The sequence below is a fragment of the Enoplosus armatus genome, chromosome 5 (genome assembly GCF_043641665.1).
Source record: "Enoplosus armatus isolate fEnoArm2 chromosome 5, fEnoArm2.hap1, whole genome shotgun sequence".
Taxonomy (NCBI): domain Eukaryota; kingdom Metazoa; phylum Chordata; class Actinopteri; order Centrarchiformes; family Enoplosidae; genus Enoplosus; species Enoplosus armatus.
Genome location: NC_092184.1, coordinates 5,928,715 through 5,947,724, shown reverse-complemented (window position 1 = coordinate 5,947,724; position 19,010 = coordinate 5,928,715). Strand labels below are relative to the sequence as shown.

Below are 19,010 nucleotides of genomic sequence, written 5' to 3'. Positions count from 1 at the left end.
ATGGAGAAAGAAACAGTCCTCATGCCAAACTTGCATCATGTCTAGTTTGTAAAAAAAACACACAAACCTTGTATCACTCAGACAGCTCACACCTCTTTTAAACCATCTCTGTCTTTTCTGAAGAAGACGACGAGGCTCTGCCTCATCAGTTGTCACTCGGCCAAGCTGAGTTCAGGTGACATCTCTTGGAAATGGCCCTTGGTGTCATTGGTCCCAGTGAAATTGGCCAGTCGACTACTGCTTCATGGTGTTCTTGATGGTCCACCTCTGACCAGAGCAGGGCTGCAGGACCAGCAGGTGGCCGAAGTAAACGTTAGCCGGCACCACCTCCAGACAGCGTCCGGTAGCTCGATTTATGATCGACTCATTCTGCAGGGCAGGAGGAGAGACAGTGTTCTGGTTTCATCAGTTTTACAGATGGTGTACCACATGTGAGTGTGACAGGATGTGACAAGAGCCAGGCTCGATGTGGACAGATGTTGCTCATCTAATCTTCTCAGGTAATGTATTAATTATAGTGTTTTAACTGTGAAAAATGAACGCAGAAATCCGGTGAAAGGCGAGCTACATAACACTAATATCTAACATTTTAATGTAATTGAATCATCGCCACATGAATTTTGAGACATTAGTGACACTATCGCCATGAACAGGACCACTGCAGGAGACAACCACCTGCTTCTACTGGACCCTTCACTGCTTTTCATGCCGTGTGACACAGGATCGATGTAGCAAAAGGTCTGCTGTGTTCTCTGTGTGAGCTCTCGTCTTCCAGTGCAAATACAGCTCAAAAGCTCTGTGTCTTCAGCTTTTAAAATGTCTCAGGTAGAACTCAAAGACTGATGGACAAATGACTTACAACAGGTTTTTACTTTAGTTTACAAATTAGTTTGACAATAAGTGTTTAAAAGTGCCACATATTGAAGATGCTTTAGCAGAAATATTTTTTCAAACACGTTTTAGTGGAAATTTTCTAAATTCACTTTGTTGCCTCAGGTTTAGTCTTTTTTCATCCCACCAATTACATACTCGTTTCAATAACGGTCACGTCAGGTTTACATTATTTAGCACCCAAAACAATGAAATTCTTAAAACCTCTCTTTCAATTCTCACCTGAGAGAAATTCCATGTCTTCTGCTTCACGTTGGTCACCTTGTCACAGTTGAGGAGCTGAGGAAAGCTGCTGATCTGATCATCCACCACACAGCGAGTGTCCTCCCCGGTGCTGCCCAGAGGGCCCAGGAACAGCTGGCCCTCTTTGGTGTAACGACCCAACTGAGGCAAAACACAGAGACTTCATATATATACACAACAGGGGATCACAAACACGGCGCATTGTGTCAACTGTTAAGTTTCCCACCAGGTACCCAAAAAAGACATTTTAGAACAAAGCTGATCTGAATTTGTGGGCGTTTTGGTGAACTAAACATGCAGAAACTAACCTGCAGGAATGGCATGAACCTGAGAACTACCTCACTGAATATTGTGAACTCCAAATCATTTGTCCAATTGGCTCAGCCCAGGGAATAAAACTATAATGTGATGATGTGCAAGTTGTAAGTGATTTGTCTGGCAGGAACAACAACAGCAACATGACACAATTTGATAGATAAATGAGCATCTTCTTCTGTACTTGATGGTAACATTTCAACAAAGATAAGCAATTATTTTGTTCTGACAGTGTGCCGCTAGCAAAGGTGATCTGATATGTGTTCATAGATGTATCACAAAGCGTGAGCTGCAGTTTCTCACATTGTAGTGCAGGGCTTTACAGTAAAAAGTTAGCAACAGAAAGATGAAGCTGTCGGCTTTGAGCTGTGCTTCACTTCAGTCTTCAAATGTCAAGGCAGCCCAGTTTGATGAGTCTCTCCCTGCATTGCCCCTGTGAAGGACTCTGGTGTTACAGTATCCCGCTACAGAAATGTTAAATCACATGAAGAGTACTTAAAACTGTGTCATGTGTTTGCAGTGCATAAGCCAGGTGTTGTAGGTGTATTTTGGGCCTGAAATCCTAAAAATCCCACTTGCGGTCCCTAGAGGTCACTGTTGCTTCTTAAGACACTTAGGGGCGCAGTTCCCTGCATAAAGGTCCAATGAGAAACTGCCGCACTAATAAAAATGGATAATTTATGGATAGCTTAAAAATGCAACTGAAGCGCGTCTTTTGAAGAAAGGGTGATATTGTGCTGCATTCACTACCACAACTGACGTTATTTTTAGCGCTGCTAGCTTTATCATTTTACTACTGCGGGCAAAAAAGAGATTCCCCGCGAGCTGAGGGGCTGAGGACTTGACACTGGCTGACTCAGGGCTTCAGCACAAAAAGAGCAACACTGAAACATTTTCATCCTGACAGCAGAACTCTCTCCTAAGTGGATTTCAGCTGAGCCTGTGTGAGAAACACAGCTGTAAATCATGTCACTGGTGAAAGACACTAATGACTTGTGTGTGTTTTCAAGAGAGAAGCAAAGATAGTGGCGAGGGATGCACTCTGTGGCCATTGTGTTGAGTGCCTGGTGTCCACGTTGTACCTGAGGACCCCATCCATGGCAGGGGTGCAGGGTGGCTGTGTGGTTCTCCTTCATACCCTGATCCATACACAGGTGGCTCACTTTAGAGTTATGAATCTGAAAGCAAAAAGCGTATCACAGTCAGTTTCATCTGGCACAATTCTTTGTACAAAGTCCTAATATCCCCAAACAGTACTTAGGTATTCTAAAAGAATCTGCATTACTGTATATGCATCACTATGTGTAAGATGAAGATCTAGATCCAAATGAAATATTTCTCAACATATTTCAATAACACAGCTCAGACAGTGTGTAGGGATCTGCTCTCTTTGTGTTTTCTTGCTGTCTTTTTGTTCTGGGGTTGAGGTCTTTTCTCACAAACCCCTCAGGGTTTATTGTTTCTCACCCATCTCCCTGTTTTCGGTGGTTTCATCCATTTGTGCAAATGCACCAAACCATAGATGTACAAGCTTCTCTTTCTCCTTGATGTCAGTTTGACTGCTGACTCACCTCACCGTAGAACAGCGTGTTGTTGTACCTCCTCATCTCTGGGTAAACATTGTCGAGGTACCACTCAAAGCTTTTACACTGCAGACTCTTCCTCAGTGCAACCCTCTGAGAGATGTCTCCGTAATCAATACCGTGGTTCTGCAAGAGCACCAGGAGTCATTATGGGAAGTCTTTGCTTTACAGAGGCATTTTTCCACATGAATAGTTAAAATGGTAATTCCGAACATGTCACACAAATGTCCATTTTGCTAATGTCTATTGATTACAAGTATAATAATGATTCAACTAATTCCCAGTTTCTAAGTTTGTACATTTGTTGTTCCAAACAGCTGATATAAAAAGCATCTGACGCGCAGTAAGGGTTGCTCTGCATATTTCCAACAGCACAAATACTTTATGTGCAATAAACAAACAAACAGCACAGATGTTAGCGTGACCAGCCACAGAGGTAAAGTTTACAACAGCTCTTTCACCTCCATGGGGATGTTCCAGGCCAAGTAGACATTGGACTTGTGCTCATCCATCCAGACCTCAGCCACGCGTAGAGCGTTACGCCGTGTGTGGAAAGCTATGTTACTGTGGTAGGGTTTCTTCATCCGTGCGATGTGAGCCACCCTGGAACAAGGCAGCACCTCCATACTGCCTCCACAGAGCCATACCTGTAGGTAGATGGACATGGAGCGACATTATCAGTTTGGATTCATAATCACCTGATTAATTGAAGTCCAGTATTCACTCTCCTTTTAGCTCTGGTTTGGTCTCTACCAACTCCTGAGAATGAATATCTGGATATCTAGACGTTCCACTTCCTTCACCAGCTCGCTGCTAACTTCTATCTGTCTGCTGTTTGGTGCATGGCAGGTAGCACACAGTGGGTTTATCAGAGTTTTTCGCTGGAAACACCTATGGTAGTTGATAGTGGTGAGACTTAACCTCACTGTAAATGTGCCATAAAACCAAAACAAAGAGCTAAAAAAGGCTAAAAAGTACTGTTGAGGTGCAGAGTTGGGTATTCATTTTATTTTTAGGGGACTACAAGGGACCCCTTTCACATTACAGAGTAATTTGATTGAATGTTAATATCAAATAATTGCTTAAATCAGGTTGAAATTCTTACACTTTTGTCATATATGGACACTGAGAGGAAGTGTTGATATAGGAAGTTTTTCCTTGCCACTGTCGCCAAAGTGCTGGCTCATGGTGGGAACTGTTGGGTCACTGTAATAATATTACAATGAGTCGGTCTAGACCTGGTGTCAAGGTGTCATGAGATGACTTTTGTTGTGATTTGGCGCTATATAAATAAAATTGAATTGAAAAATTGAATTGAATTGAATTGAGAGAGAAAATGTTCAATATTCTTGCCTTTGCCTTTTAGAAAAAAACAACACAATAACAACAACAGACTCTCCAATCTCTCAAAATGTACAGCAAAAAAAAAACCCCAACCTTCCCGCTCGATGTGACCTATTTATCTTCATTGCCCTGCTGTGAGCTGCACACGCTGGACTGGTCCTCCAGGACTCTTAATGGGGACTCATTTATCAGCGGTGCCACGCTACGGTGGCCACTGCTCCACTTAAACCTACAGGGGTAAAGAGGGAGCAGGAACAAGAGGAAACTGGGTGACACACAAACCCTGATGCCCAGTTCGATGTTCTCCCCTCCATAGACGTCCATGCCTGAGTCGAGCAGGCCGAGTTCGCCAAAGTAGTTACGGTTGGCCACAAAGGAGCAGCCAATCATGGCGGGAGTCCTGTGATGAGGAAAACATAACAATATGAAACTCACTGAACATTTGCACCTGCACGTGTGTTGTGTGCAGCTTTGTGAATGTAAATCAGAACCTTTGTCTGGGTGAATGTGGTCTTGTATGGTTTTATATGCAGTATTCATGCAGATGTTCAGTATGTGAATCTGTTTAAATGAGATGTGTGTCTTTTCATTTTCTATTAACTAATTATTTAAAATAAAATGGATGAAAATCAGATTTAACACAAATATTCGGGTGAAAATCAGATTATAATCCTGCACTCTGTACTTTAAGCATTTTGTTTTTAATTACTTTGAGGGGGTCTCGTACTCAATCAGCAGCTTATTTGTTGCTTTCCCCTCATTTTCTCCTCACTCATCCCAAGAGAATCTCCCCAAGAACTTTTGATAATGTGAGGACACAGAAACTGGGTGTGTTTATATAGGTGAAGCTGGCTTGCCTGATGGGAGCGGATATGTCCCCCTCGTCCCACCACTGTTTGGGCGGGTTGATGTACATGCACCACAGCTCCCAATTGTAGCCATGGCCTGAGTTCTCATAGCGCTCCACCTCGAACGTGTCGTGCTTGATGTTGTCGATGGAGGGCAGAATAATCCTCTTGTGGTCCTCTTTTATTCTGGCAAGAACCGGCTCGGCCCTGACAAGAGTGTTAACACATACACATGTACACACTTTACAGACACAAACTAAAAGACAGACGGCACAGAGCTTCTCTTAGGATCTCCACCATCTCACCCACTTCAGTCAGTTATACGTCCCTCAAGTTGGACCAACTTTATAACATATTCTATTTGATTCAGCTCAGTGCGACTCTGGAGGGCATGTGTCCATTTATGCTGAGTGAACTGGGTTGTGTACATACTCCAAAGAACACACTGAGCTGGGAAACGAATAGGAGACCTACAAAAAGGTGCCAGCGGGATGTGGCAAAGATGTTGTATCAATTGAATCTTTCAAATGATTGAGCAATGTCCTTGTTTATCGCTTGCTTTATGTTTTGTTTGTTATTTAATGAGCGATATGTCCTACGGTATCTTTCAATCCTGATTCTACAGGCTCTACCCTTCTCCTTCTCTCCTTATCTTAAAACTTCTCAGGTGTGAAATTACTTTTTGTGTGTTCGTTTTATGCTGCCTCTGCTATCCTTTGTCCTCTCCTTCAATGATTCTGTATAGCACTTTGTAACTTTCTTTTAAAAGTGATATATAAAGTCTACTATTATTATTGCTGTTATCATGAATTGTAATTCAATGGGTCTTACACCATTTGGTTTGGAACACTGAGTTCCAATATTCATAAATGTGGCAAAGTGAAGTTGAAAAGAAAAGAGAAAATACATTTGTTTTCATTCCAGACATCATTGAGAGGAGGTGTCAACATTCACATGCCATGACTTGCTCACCAGGATGGGGTGAACTCCACGTGGGCGTCAAAAAACCCCGTCACCTCGGCGGTGGCCACCTTCCAGCCCTCGATTCTGGCTCGGATCAGTCCCTCTCTCTTCTGGTTCCTGACGATCTTCACCAGACCGGGGTAGCGCTTGTTCACGTACTCCTCCAGTGGCCCTTTCAGCTGCTCTGCAGTCCGTAAAACGAAGATTACACAAAACAACAGGTGATGGTTAGAGAGACTGTCCTTAAATCGGAGATCACAGCATCAACCTTCCAGCTGATGTGTCCTTGAACAACATATTGAAGCCCTGCTGGTTCCAGTTTTGCTGCACAGTACAGCAGCTGACTCTGACCTTTGACCTCTTAAATGAATGGGGTAAAAGAATAGATTTTTCTATTTCTCTGCAGCTCTCAGTAAAGAATCATGTTTTATGTTTCTGTCTGTCCACTCACTGCAGACTAGAGACTATGAATAGCCAATAAAACCTACATGACAGTGTTACCATGTGTGTTACCAAATGACAAAAAAAACTGTGCAAAGGGTCAATAAATTCAACTTTAAATCCATGTGCTGTTGGCTGCTGTGGTATTTCTTTTTCTTCAGAAGTGCTAAAACAACATGGTTAAATCTACATAAGAACTATGGGTATAAAGTTATAAAAAGATGAATGAATTTTGACTGCCTGCTGGTGAGCTCTGACCTGTACAACCAGAGGTCACAAATATGAAATAGCTTTCAGTTATTTCCCCAATTTATTAGGATAATCATCACATTATCACAAAGACCACCACTGTAATGTACACCAAGTATTGTCACTGTTTGATTACACTGCCACATTGTCAAGGCCTGGTTTTTACAGAGACAGAAAGATGAATCTCCTGTCTCTGTTCCCTGCGGTGCTGTTTTGAGCTCCAACAGACTCCAATCAACACCGAACAGAGTCTGCGGCTTCCTGAGCGTCATCGACTGCTCCACCTTTGATCTCTCAGTGACCCCCCCCCACCCCACCCCACCAGCACCCAAACACTCACAACTCTTCTTCCTCTGCATCACAAACACACACACACACACACTTAAAAATTCCCTTAAACAAAAACACATTTCTCATGCTCTCTGTGTTTTCTATCTCTTTCTCTCTGCCTCTTTTCATTTCTTTCTCACACACACACAAACCCTTGATCACAAACTCATTTGCCATGCTGTGTCTTCTCCCACACACACACATCATTCATATACACTTGGGTGTGTACACTGCAAGGCCACAGAGCTGGGTGACTCGTGCAGGCAGTGAGAGTGGTGAGTGTTATTTGTTTGCATGCCTCGCCCTCTGCGCCGCTGCAGTCTCTTCCCCTCTGTGATGGATAGATGGCTCTCAGCCAGCCAGGAGTTTCAAGAGAGAGAGGAGTGGAGGGGTTCAACTGTCTCTCTTTTCTTTACGTTCTGCCTCTTTCTCCCTCAAATTTCCTTACACACTTTTTTAAAGGATAAGACTGGCAATATTCTATATTTTCCTTATTATTGTCAATCCCATGAAAAGACCAAAACCAGCAATGACTTGATGCTATAACAAGTGTTTCCTGTGCTTATTCCTTTGAGCCCCAGACCTCCATTTTTTTTCATCTCCTTCATTACAACATATCTGCACTGTATCTTATTTTGAGCCAATCCCTCATACATCGACCTGCTGCAAAATGTGTTTTAAAGGAAAATTCTGGTTCATTACAACTAGTGTCTTATTTTCATAGTCTTGGCCATTGTCTCTATAAGTTTTGCTAGAATTGTACAGTTAATTCAAACTGGGACGTCATTACAACAAAGAAACACGAGCTGTGAAGGCGAGCAGACAGACTGTAAACAAGCCTTCAGTTTAACCGGATGAATTAAATTACTTTATTTAAAGGCTAACCTGATAGTGAGTGCACACATAATGTTAATACTCCTTCACTGCACGGGAAAGCTGTGTGTGCATAATTACAGCAGAGTTGAACAGAAAGTCAGTGTCTACGCTTTGATGGATGCTTATAACAGACAGTTTGGGTAATAATTGAACAGTTTTCTCTTCCAAAAAAGAAAAAACCTGGGGGTTTGTTTGCAACCTGTCTGATCGCCTTAGTGTTTGTGTGTCTTGCTCCTTTAGACATCTTATTAGCTAAGTTGCAAGGTCAATGTCATTTTTACCAGTAAATATAATACCAAAAACTACAAAAAAGGCCCATGCTATGAATCCTGAATCCCTAATCGTGCTTTAAACTAGTCCAAAACAAAATCACTATTTCCAATTTCCTTCTTGACTAAAATTTGCTTAAAACCTACAGTGCCCAGCTATATTTGTGACACTTTTACTTTTTTAAACAGATTTATGTCTTCAGAAGAGTGGGTTTGGGCTTGAGACTGAGTGAAACAGACAGGGTAGGGAAGTCAGAAAGTGTTGAGTGACGGGCTAAGCCATTGTTGGCTTTGGTTTTTCATGAGATTTGTTGAAAATAAGAGAAATAGAATAACGCCAGCCTTATCCTTTAAAGCCTCCACTATCTCATCTCTCTCTCCCCATTTCCTCCTTATTTGTCTTTGCTTCCCGTTCTGTCTGATCGCGTCCTCTCTCTCCCTCTCTCTCCCTCTCTCTCTCCCGGATATCCATCGCCTTGCACTCTCTCTCCTCCTCTCTGTCCGACCTCATTTATCTTAGAGCCCCTCTGTCTCTCCTCCTTTCTCTCTTTCTGACACTTTCTCTAATAGCCTGGTTTGCTCTTTCAGCCTCTCCTTTCATTCTCTGATGCCTCTTCATCGCCTTTTCTCTCTTCTTCCTTCTCTTCCTTCCCTTTTCACTTTGCCTACTTTCAAACCCTGCAGCCATCTTCACTCCTCAACCTTTTTTTCAGTTTCATCCCTTCTTTCCGACACTCCTTGCTTTCTATCTCTCCCATACCTCCTCTCTCCTTTTCGCTCTGCCTGGTTTCATCTTCTTCCCCTCCCCTTGTCTCTCTCTCTGTCCCTTCGTCTCACAAAGCCCTGCTTGGCATCCCTGCCCAATAAATAAGACACAGACATCTCTCCCGTGACATCCAATTGTGGTGCTCTGCTTCTATCTGCCTGTCCGCCCTGCAAAACCTCGACACCATCAGTCACCTCAGCAAATGCTGCTCCTCAAAAGCAATGACCACGGCTTTTGTCAGAGATGCTCATCACCTTGTCAGGCCAACGAAGCCACATTACAAGTTTGATGCCTTTGTCCCATACAACATTGCAAAAATCAGGAAGATCCTGTCTCAAACAGATGCAGAAAAACTAGTCCATGCATTTGTTATTTCTAGGCTGGATTATTGCAATTCCTTATTATCAGGCTGTCCCAATAAGTCCCTGAGGACTCTCCAGTTGATCCAGAATGCTGCGGCACGTGTACTGACAGGGACCAGGAAAAGAGATCATATTTCTCCAGTATTAGTTTCTCTGCACTGGCTCCCTATAAAATCAAGAATAGAGTTTAAAATGGTCAGGCACCATCATATCTTAAAGAGCTCATAGTAACCTATTACCCCACTTGAGCACTGCGCTCCCAGAGTGCAGGGTTGCTTGTGGTTCATAGAGTCTCCAAAAGCAGAACAGGAGCCAGAGCCTTCAGTTCCCAAGCTCCTCTCCTGTGGAATCGGCCCCCATTTCGGGTCCGGGAGGCAGACACACTCTCTACTTTTAAGAGTAGGCTCAAAACTTTGCTTTTTGCTTATAGTTAGGTCTGGCTCAGGCCTGCCTGGACCAGCCCCTAGTTAAGCTGCTATAGGCCTAGACTGCTGGGGGACTTCCCATGATGCACTGAGCTTTCCTCCTCTCCCTCTCCATCTTTACACATTCATGTCCCTCCAATGCATGTTACTAACTTCATATCTTCCCGGAGTTTCTTTGTGCTTCCTCGTCTCGCAGGTTCCTGTGGATCGTGGTCCTGGTACGCCTGGCTGCTGCTGCCATGGGCCCGCTTGAGTCTGATCACTACAGTTATTATTATTAGTCTTATTTCTGTTATTATTAAAGCTGATATTGCTATTATTAGTCGTATTTCAGTTATTATTACAGCTGTAACTACTATTATCAGTCATATTTCCATTATTATTATAGTTGCTATGGCTACTGCTGGTGCTGCTATACATCTCTGCCTGTCTATCTGTCTGTCTGTCTGTGTGTCTGTGTGTCTCTCTCTCCCTCCCTCTCTCTCTCTCTCGCAAACCCAACCGGTCAAAGCAGATGACCGCCCACCAGGAGTCTGGTTCTGCTCGAGGTTTCTGCCTCTTAAAAGGAAGTTTTTCCTTGCTGCTGTCGCCAAAGTGCTTGCTCATGGTGGGAACTATTGGGTCTCTGCAATAACATTATAAAGAGTCGGTCTAGACCTGCTCTATTTGTAAAGTGTCATGAGATGACTTTTGTTGTGATTTGGCGCTATATAGATAAAACTGAATGGAATTTGATTGAATTCTTAGAGTTTAGAAAGCTGCTTAAGCAAAAAACCTGTGGTAATGATAACGTATTTGCAGGAGCCTATATGTATGCATCATTTTCTACAGTACAGATGATAACCATAGATTGTTTGTTAGCCATTGTGAAGAAGCCTTAAAGGAATAGTTTGACATTTTGCAATGACTTTTATTTGATGACTACAACTGCTAGGGCCAAGAAATAGTCTGGCACAGGAGCCCCTCCCCCAGTAAAAGGGTGAATTATCTCTTTAACATTTCATTTTTTGTACGCATTAGACAAAAGAGATGTAACAAGTGAGCTTTATATTTAGTTACCCTTGGACAGAGCCAGGCTAGCTGTTTCCCCCTGTTTCCAGTCTTTTAGCTAAGCTAAGCTAACCAGTGGCTGGCTGTAGCTTCATATTGACCGTGAGAGTTGTATCGATCTTCTCATCTAACACTTGCCAAGACAGGGAATAAGTGTATTTCTCTATTTGAAGTATTCCCTTGAAGCCACTAATTAGATTTGTTTATGTGATTATAGCATCTCTCACATCATTCTGACAGCACAAGCTTATATTTGATTAAGCAATCGAGGTAAAAACTGTTGCTTTCAGTCCCTTAATCACAGTGAACCCTTGTCATGTATCAAACCAAGAATCCTTCTGTCACCCTCCTGTTGTTCTGTACTTTCTTAATTCATCTCTACAGGCAAATACTGCATTTCACTTAAGATAGAGAAGAGGTATATTCAAATCAGAAGGAGTAAAAGACGTTGCCACTTTCCCCATTTCTACTGACCGTCATCGCTGTTGTCGTCCACCAGGATGATTTCTTTGAGCAAGTGAGCCGGAGTGTGATTGACAGCTGAGTGGACTGAGCGCAGGATCACCGACAGAGCCTCGTTGACGAAGATGAAGATGAGGGAGATCTGGGGGAGGTCTCTCGGGTAGCTGACCTTTCTGCATCTGCACAGAGACACGCAAACACACCACACCGCCTGTAAAATAAAACCTTCATCATGCCATCAACATTCTAGGCTTTGCACGCTCCACTCATCCTCCATCATTGCTGCAAAAGACCAAACTGCCTCCATGGAGCTGCTGACATCTTGTTCGATGAGGCTGAAAGGCAAACCACGTGCCACTTCCTGTTCAACCAACCAAATTGGCCTATTCACGGCGTGTCTGCTGCAGATAGGAGGCCTATTTTTTACTGCTGTTTTGTTTAAACAGCTCTAATGAAGAGGAAAGAGGCTTTGGCTCTAAGTTTAGTAAAAGTGGGAGAGGAGACACCTTCCTTTATTTGTCTCCTTCTCTTGTCTTATTCCCTTTTATCATAAATCTTATTTCCCACATGAAATTAAATGTTAATAACGAGCAATTCTATAATGAAGCGTTTTCATGAAAATTCATGAAGTCAGATGACTTTTTTTCAGGCTTTTTGGCAGGAAACCATCAAAAACAGATGCCAACATGGTTGTTAGTGGATTAACCATGAACAACGTTTTGTTATGATTCCCTTTTAAAATGTTTGTCAGGAAGCCCCAAGGCTTTGGATACCTACATTTTCACAAGATAATGCTTTGATTACAAACATGATGATGGAATAATGTGTGTTAGAAATCTATTTCATTCAGAGACACTAATTTTTTGGAACAAAAGGACATACAGTTGCAGAGAAGGCACTGTGCTTGAAGAAAAGCTCGCCAAATGAAACCAGGCAGCAATGCAACAGTCCGAGGAGAATGTATTAAACCCCGAGCCCCCCCCGAGCCCCCAGCCCCCAGCCCCCAGGGGTCTGCAAAGAGAAATCCAGCAGATACATATCACACTGATATCGAGAATATACAGTATGTACATAATGTACAAGGCAAGAGATGCCACAGCAATTATGGTAATAAGAAGTAAGAACAGGAGGAGGCAGGGATGGTGCAAATCAGCGTAACCAGTAACAGCAGTGTGTAGCAGATAGAAGAGAGCAGCATGAACGATTGCAAGTGTGAGAGTGTGAACTTGTCACATTACAAGCACAGCTTCATTGACTAAACTGAATGTGACTGTAAGAGTCAGCTCATCAGCTGATGATTCTTTGTTTGGCATTTCTCTCCTGCAGTTTGTTACTTACTATATATATATATATATATACTTGTACTACTTCTTATACTACTATACTTATATACACGCTGATACTGATATATCTGTGATAAGCTAAACAGAGAGCAGATTTACAGTACATCCCAAAAACTACCATGTTTCTTCTTTATACTACTCATAGTTTGACATTTGATCTTTGTTTCTTTCCATCTCTCGCTCTCTCATGAACCTTCAGCCAAACATAGCAGACTCCTCAGACTCCAGCTTACATGCTGCTGCTAAGCCTGAAGATATCACACCCCAACACGCTTCACACGCCACTTTGATCCCGGCAACATAAAAGACCCCCCAAGTGACAAATGAGAGTGCTGGATTCTGATGCCTCCACTCAACCTCCCCCAAAACACACACACACACACACACACACACAGCTGGTGGCAGCTATGGCCGAGGGCTTTCTCATCATCACGGACTTTCGAATAGAGGGTCTGTTACTCACTCAGTCAGCAATGTGGGCCAGAGACACACTCTTTAAAAGAGCACTTATGGAGAAAACCTGCACCATGCATGCAGATACAATAAACAGCACAGAGCACAGGTTGTTGCACACACACTCATGGACACACACCTGTACATTCATCAATGATGTGCGAGCTCAATTCGAAGTGTACCTTTCATACTTGCTAATTCAAGGACTGCCTCTCTGTATGTGTGTGTGTGTGTGTGTGTGTGTGTGTGTGTGTGTGTGTGCGGTTGGACCTGTGTGCCCATGCATGCATGCCTGACGATCGATAGCCAGCCTGATAGTGCAACTTCATCAAATATGAGAGTAAGAGGCAGAGAGGGAGAGAGAGACAGGTGACGTGTCCTACACACAACACCACATGTGCACTGCAGAAAGTGACCGATGCCATGAAATATACTGACACGGATTCTGCAGGGAGAACAAATCATCCCCCTTAATAAACACATACATGAATATCAAATCTCTGATTGCCACTCAGCTGCGAATGATCCAGTTATTGTGAAGCATGAATGCAACAGCTGAAGCCAATCAGCTAATGCAGGTGGGACTTCAGTTCTCTTATACACATACACGTACATTATAAAATATGTTTTACGTAATTGTTGTGAACCAACTGTTTAAATTTTAAGTTCATCCACTTGACGTGTACTCACTTGGTGGGCCGGTGGTCCGGTATGGTCCGATCCAGAGAGATTCTGTCACTGAGGTAGGCGTTGTAGCCGTACTTCTCCCTAAGGTATTTAGCGTCGCTCTCCTCAGCTGGTGACAGTGTGGCAGGGAGGCCTCCTTTACCTCGACCCCCGAAGCCCTCAATCAGGCCCAGAGATTTGGACAGACCTGGGTGAGGCAAACAAGATTACAAGATTACATGTCAGGATCCTTTAGTCTGGCTGAGTCACTCTCTTCCCAGTAACGTACTCTGTGGCTTTACAGCTGATAGCCTGCCCTGCCATCGCAGCTCCAACCTCACACGAACATACAATATGAAATCAGTGGCTGTCAAAAGAGGTGAACTTCAGAGCTGGCACAGATTCACACAGAATACCGTCAATGTAGGGATACAATTTACAAACAGGGATGTGTAAAATAATCCTATTCCAGGGCTTCCTACTCTTACTAAAGCCAGTAGTTCCTGTGTACTCACTGATGAAAAATACACTACATGATACTCTTTGTTTAAGGATAAAAGTCAAAAACGTTTCGAATTTCTAGGCTGCAAGCTGCTAATGAAGCTTAAAGGCTTTCACTGTTCAAATTAGGGATAAAACGAGATTCCTCTTAGTGCGACTCGCTGTATTTGTGGCTGGCAGAGTGATTAAAGTGACCACCCTTTAACGTGATAAGCTGTGCTCAAGCCTCTGCTTTGGCAAACATCCTGCTGAAGTGTCCTGATGGCACTGAATCCCTAAAAGCTCCTGCTCTGCCGTCGACCCTGACCTCTGACCTCCCTGGTGGAAGAAAGGCATTGCCCCTTCAGGGATTAATCAAATATAATACTAATGATTAGAAAATCTGTATTAGGACTTTTTAACTTAAACTTAATTTCAGTCATTCAGTTCTTTTTTTTCTTCATAAATGTAGAATAGCCTCGTAGTTTTGCAGCAAAAAGAGCAGCCTGATCAATTTACTTCATCCATTTAAACCCAAATTTGACATTTATGTTGGTATTTAAAATGAAATATTTTATTGCAAATGAATTAACAGTTCATAGTTGATCTTTACAACCCAGCTGCAGAGGTTAACTATTAAGTATATGTAACAGCTGGTGACATTTTCTGCACAGGTCAGTGAAGTGGATTTAGACTTAAAAGAGACTGAAATAACGTGACAGGTTGTTTGCTCAAAGCCCAGAGGTTGGCTCTCTGGAGTTTATACAGTAAGACATGAGACAATATTTACTTCCTCAGAGCCTTACTTATTAGTTTAATCGCATGTTCATGTCAGAAAGTCAAGGGACAGCCTGACAGCATTGACTTTCTTTTGCACATTCATTGAGGGAAATCAGGTTGACGTGTTATGTCAGTTCAAATGTTACGCTGCTCTACCGTTCAGCTGCCTGTAGACCACGTCCTCCAGCGAGCTGAGCCTCTTCAGCAGCACCTCATGGCTGATGCTGGGCCCCTGCGCCGTCCCGTTACCCCGGGGCCTCTTCCCGTCAGCCGGAGCCTCCGGACCGGCGGCTTGGACGCTGCGTGTGTTGCACTTGGCCCAGAAAGTCATGAACCCAGCAACCGCAATCACGTTCAGCACCAGTAAAACCCTCCATCTTCTGAAGACAAAAGCCATTAAAAAGTCGCCGGTGTCCGGGCTCCGAGTAGTGGGGGGACAGGAGGGGGGAGAGTCTCCGGAGAAGCTGTACGTGTCACAGATTCAGGGCTCCCTCGGCTTGCGATGTGCGGAAAGCTGCAGGGAGAATTCAGCAACCGGGTCAAATCTGCAAACCTTATAGAGAAACAGCAAAGACCAACAGAGACGTTAGTGCAATTCTGAGCCATTGCACTGATTCCTGGTCATAAATCGGCTCTCTTACCATGTGGGGTTATTTTAGGTTGCATCCCCATTCTGAGTAAATTTGGGGGTGCCTGGCCATCGGCTTTCATCCGTGTCACCGCCACTTCAAGCCGGGTTTTAGGTTCATGCACGGAAGATGCAAGACAAAGACACGAGCATATGTTGATCTTGGGGAACAGATACTCCTAAATAATTGAACAGTGAGGAGATTACCAAGTCTGTCTTTTTCCCCCTCCTTTGCGTCCAACTGAAGTCGGCAGTGATGCGACCGAGGAGGACCGCGCGCAGAGAAGAACAAATCCTCGCAGATGCTCAGGGGAAACCTCCTGAACGTTCAGTCAACCTTCCTGCTTTCTGCTAAAGCCTGTTCGCTCATCGTCTCCCACCACTCACACATTGACGTTACACACGCTGTAATATTCACAGCGAGATGCAGCTGAGCAGACTGCACGGATTACGAGCAGATAGCAGAGCGGCTCAAGAGACGCAGCATCCTCCGGTGAAGATGCTGATGCTCCGGGAATGCAGCGGCAGCAGCAGCGGGAGCAAAGAAATGCGTCCGGATTTCTAGCTTGTCTTCACATTTTCCCTCATTCAGTCAGCACATACCAACGTTTTCCTGTTATTCTGCACGCCCTTCTTGTTTGTTGTGCCTTGTTATTTCCTCTAATTCTCCTTATAACCCACACAGCTCTAAATAAGGGCGCAGGGAAAAACGTGGAGTGGATCCGGCGACGCTTTACTTCACAGCAGGTCAGGGGTGGTGGGTGGGGAGGTGGGTGGGGTGTCTGTTCACTGCCACCCAATTATCTACAATTAGAGAACATTCAGATATTTCACTGCGGTTCCCACAGTGGGCTTCTTGGGTTCACTGGGGGTCTTTATGGTGGATTTATGTCCCTTTTTTATAGCTAACTTCACTGTTATTTTATTCACCATACAGGTGGGCACAGTGGGATACTGTTTCACATAGACTACTCTGTTCAGAAATGTGATTTCCCTCACAAAGCTGGTATAGACAGTAACCTAATTCTGCAGTATATAAACAGATTGTGTTCCTCCTCAGGGAGAAATCTCATCAGATTAAGGCGCCTGCAGGGGAACGTTTGAGAACATCTGATATGACACCCTGTGGGTTCTCTTTGTCCCATGAGGGAACTTATCTGGTGGAAAAAAATATTATTCTTATAACAAAAAATACTCTATTACAGGTAACAGTACCTCATTCTTAATTTCATTTAAGTATTAACAACAAAATGTACTGAAGTATTAAAGGAAAAGTAGACAGTGTAAAGAAGTGAAGCATTAAATTGGTGATGCATTAAGGTGTAGGCAGCATTTTAATGTTGTAACTGCAGGTGGTGCTCGACTAATACACTACTGTTAGGTAGTTTTAGCTATAGCAATGCATACTATTTTGTGAACTCATGCAAAACATATATTGCATGCAGAAATTTACTTGCATGTTTATCTGCAAATCAACTAAGATGTCCAATGACTAAAAAGCTCATAATTTCCTTCTGAAGTTGCAAATAATCAACATGTCAGCATGCCTTAAAAATGAACTTTAATCAATTACTTGAGTACATGAGCTTTGGAGTTTCCACTGCTGCATCATATATTCTGTGAAATAAAACTTTGACCAAGTTAGAATAAAAAACACACCAGTGTGTAATCACTATAAAGCCGAATGCCCACAGAGAGAAGTATTATCATTAAAGCTCCTGTATGTAAAATAACCAAATGATTCTATATTCCATGTTATTAGGACATATTCAACATGTGGTTTGTGGTTCGGGTCACCGCAGTAACCTGTGTGTGTGTGTGTCTGTATGCACGCAGGCACATATGTAGGCTAGTGTAGCTTTATCTCAGATGGCTTTAAGGCTCCTATCTGTTGTTTCCTTGGTGTATAGTAGTGTAAGTTTAGGGTAGATGATCGTGATAAAATGTCTGTGTCAGCTAAAATGGAGCGGTCTGTGGTCTGACACCGCAAACAGATCCATTAGCTTGCTTTCCATAAGCTATAAACGTTGTAATTCTTTCACCAGTGAGGACTTTGGGTCGAACTATTGTTTCCATTTAGTAATAAAATGATCTTTAGGATTTGTTGCAGGAGTCTTATACAGGCAAAGGCAGGAGTTGTGTTTTCTGGTTTTCCGGAACACGGAAAATGTATTAAACTCGTTGGATTTTGGTTGGCTTAGTGTGTGTTTAGTCTGTTCATCATACGGAGACTTACTCCTACATGACGGACCAAGAATAGACCCCTGTGGTACTCCAAGCTAGATTTATAGATTTATGGAGAAAGAATCACATGCTGGCAGGTATACTGCTGAACTGATGTGGCAAACACTTTACAGTACTTCATTTCACAACATTAAAATGTGAGTTTGTGCCGAAATGGGTCACCCAGATAGCAGAGATGAATCAAGGAGCTCGGTAACTCTGCAGCTTACTGAGAGACATGCCAACTCTGATCTGCAGGCAACCCAGGAGGAAAGAGACAGTCTGAGAGTGTGTGTGTGTGTGTGTGTGTGTGTGTTTGAGAGAGAGAGAGAGAGAGAGAGAGAGAGAGAGAGAGGTATGGTGAGATCAAAACCAGTGCTAGATTGTGTGAGACGAATCAGGAAACAGAAAGAAACATCAAGAGAGAAGAGAGAGAGTGAGAGAGAGAGAGAGAGAGAGAGAGAGAGAGAGAAGAGAGAGAGAGAGAGAGAGAGAGAGAGAGAGTGAGAGAGAGAGAGAGAGAGAGAGAGAGAGCATCAGTGAGACACACAAGGAGGCAGACAGAGATACAGGGAGAAAAAGGGAAAAGAGAGTTTTAGAAAAGGCGGGAGGAGAGCGCAGACACTGGGGAGGAATCAAAATTCAAAGGGAGAAAAATTCCCAAAGCAGTGGAGAGAGACACGCTGAGATGCAGGAGAGAACAAAAGAGAGAAATGTAAGAGGGAGAGATTGTATGACAGCAGCACAGAAGACAACTGCGTAAAGAAGAAGTGTAAGAGTAGATTTGACTTGATATTTGTTGAAGGGGTGAACGTGATAGTCTCAAGTACTCTTGTCAACCCCTCAAGCTGCAGTAGAGGAGCAAGTCAAGTGGCGGACAGTGCATGTTTGAACTACATTCAACCTCTGCAAAAAAGTCAAAACTCAGTGGCTGGCTGTGCTCTGGAGATGCAACCAAATAATGTTTATGTGTCTGTCAGTGTTTACATTTTTTAATGAATGAATAAATGTCTATTTATC

At 43.3% G+C, this 19,010-nt stretch overlaps 1 protein-coding gene across 1 annotated transcript; it reads right to left on the bottom strand.

Moving 5' to 3' along the window:
* Positions 1-234: 234 nt before the first annotated feature.
* Positions 235-15,536, bottom strand: galnt17 (polypeptide N-acetylgalactosaminyltransferase 17). Its single transcript, XM_070905843.1, has 11 exons — positions 15,296-15,536; positions 13,904-14,087; positions 11,430-11,596; positions 6,197-6,371; positions 5,234-5,431; positions 4,659-4,776; positions 3,494-3,679; positions 3,021-3,158; positions 2,532-2,627; positions 1,114-1,275; positions 235-369 (listed from the first exon to the last, which is right to left on the bottom strand). The coding sequence occupies exons 1-11, from the start codon at positions 15,534-15,536 to the stop codon at positions 235-237; spliced, it is 1,800 nt and encodes a 599-aa protein (XP_070761944.1).
* Between the last annotated feature and the right edge of the window lie 3,474 nt (positions 15,537-19,010).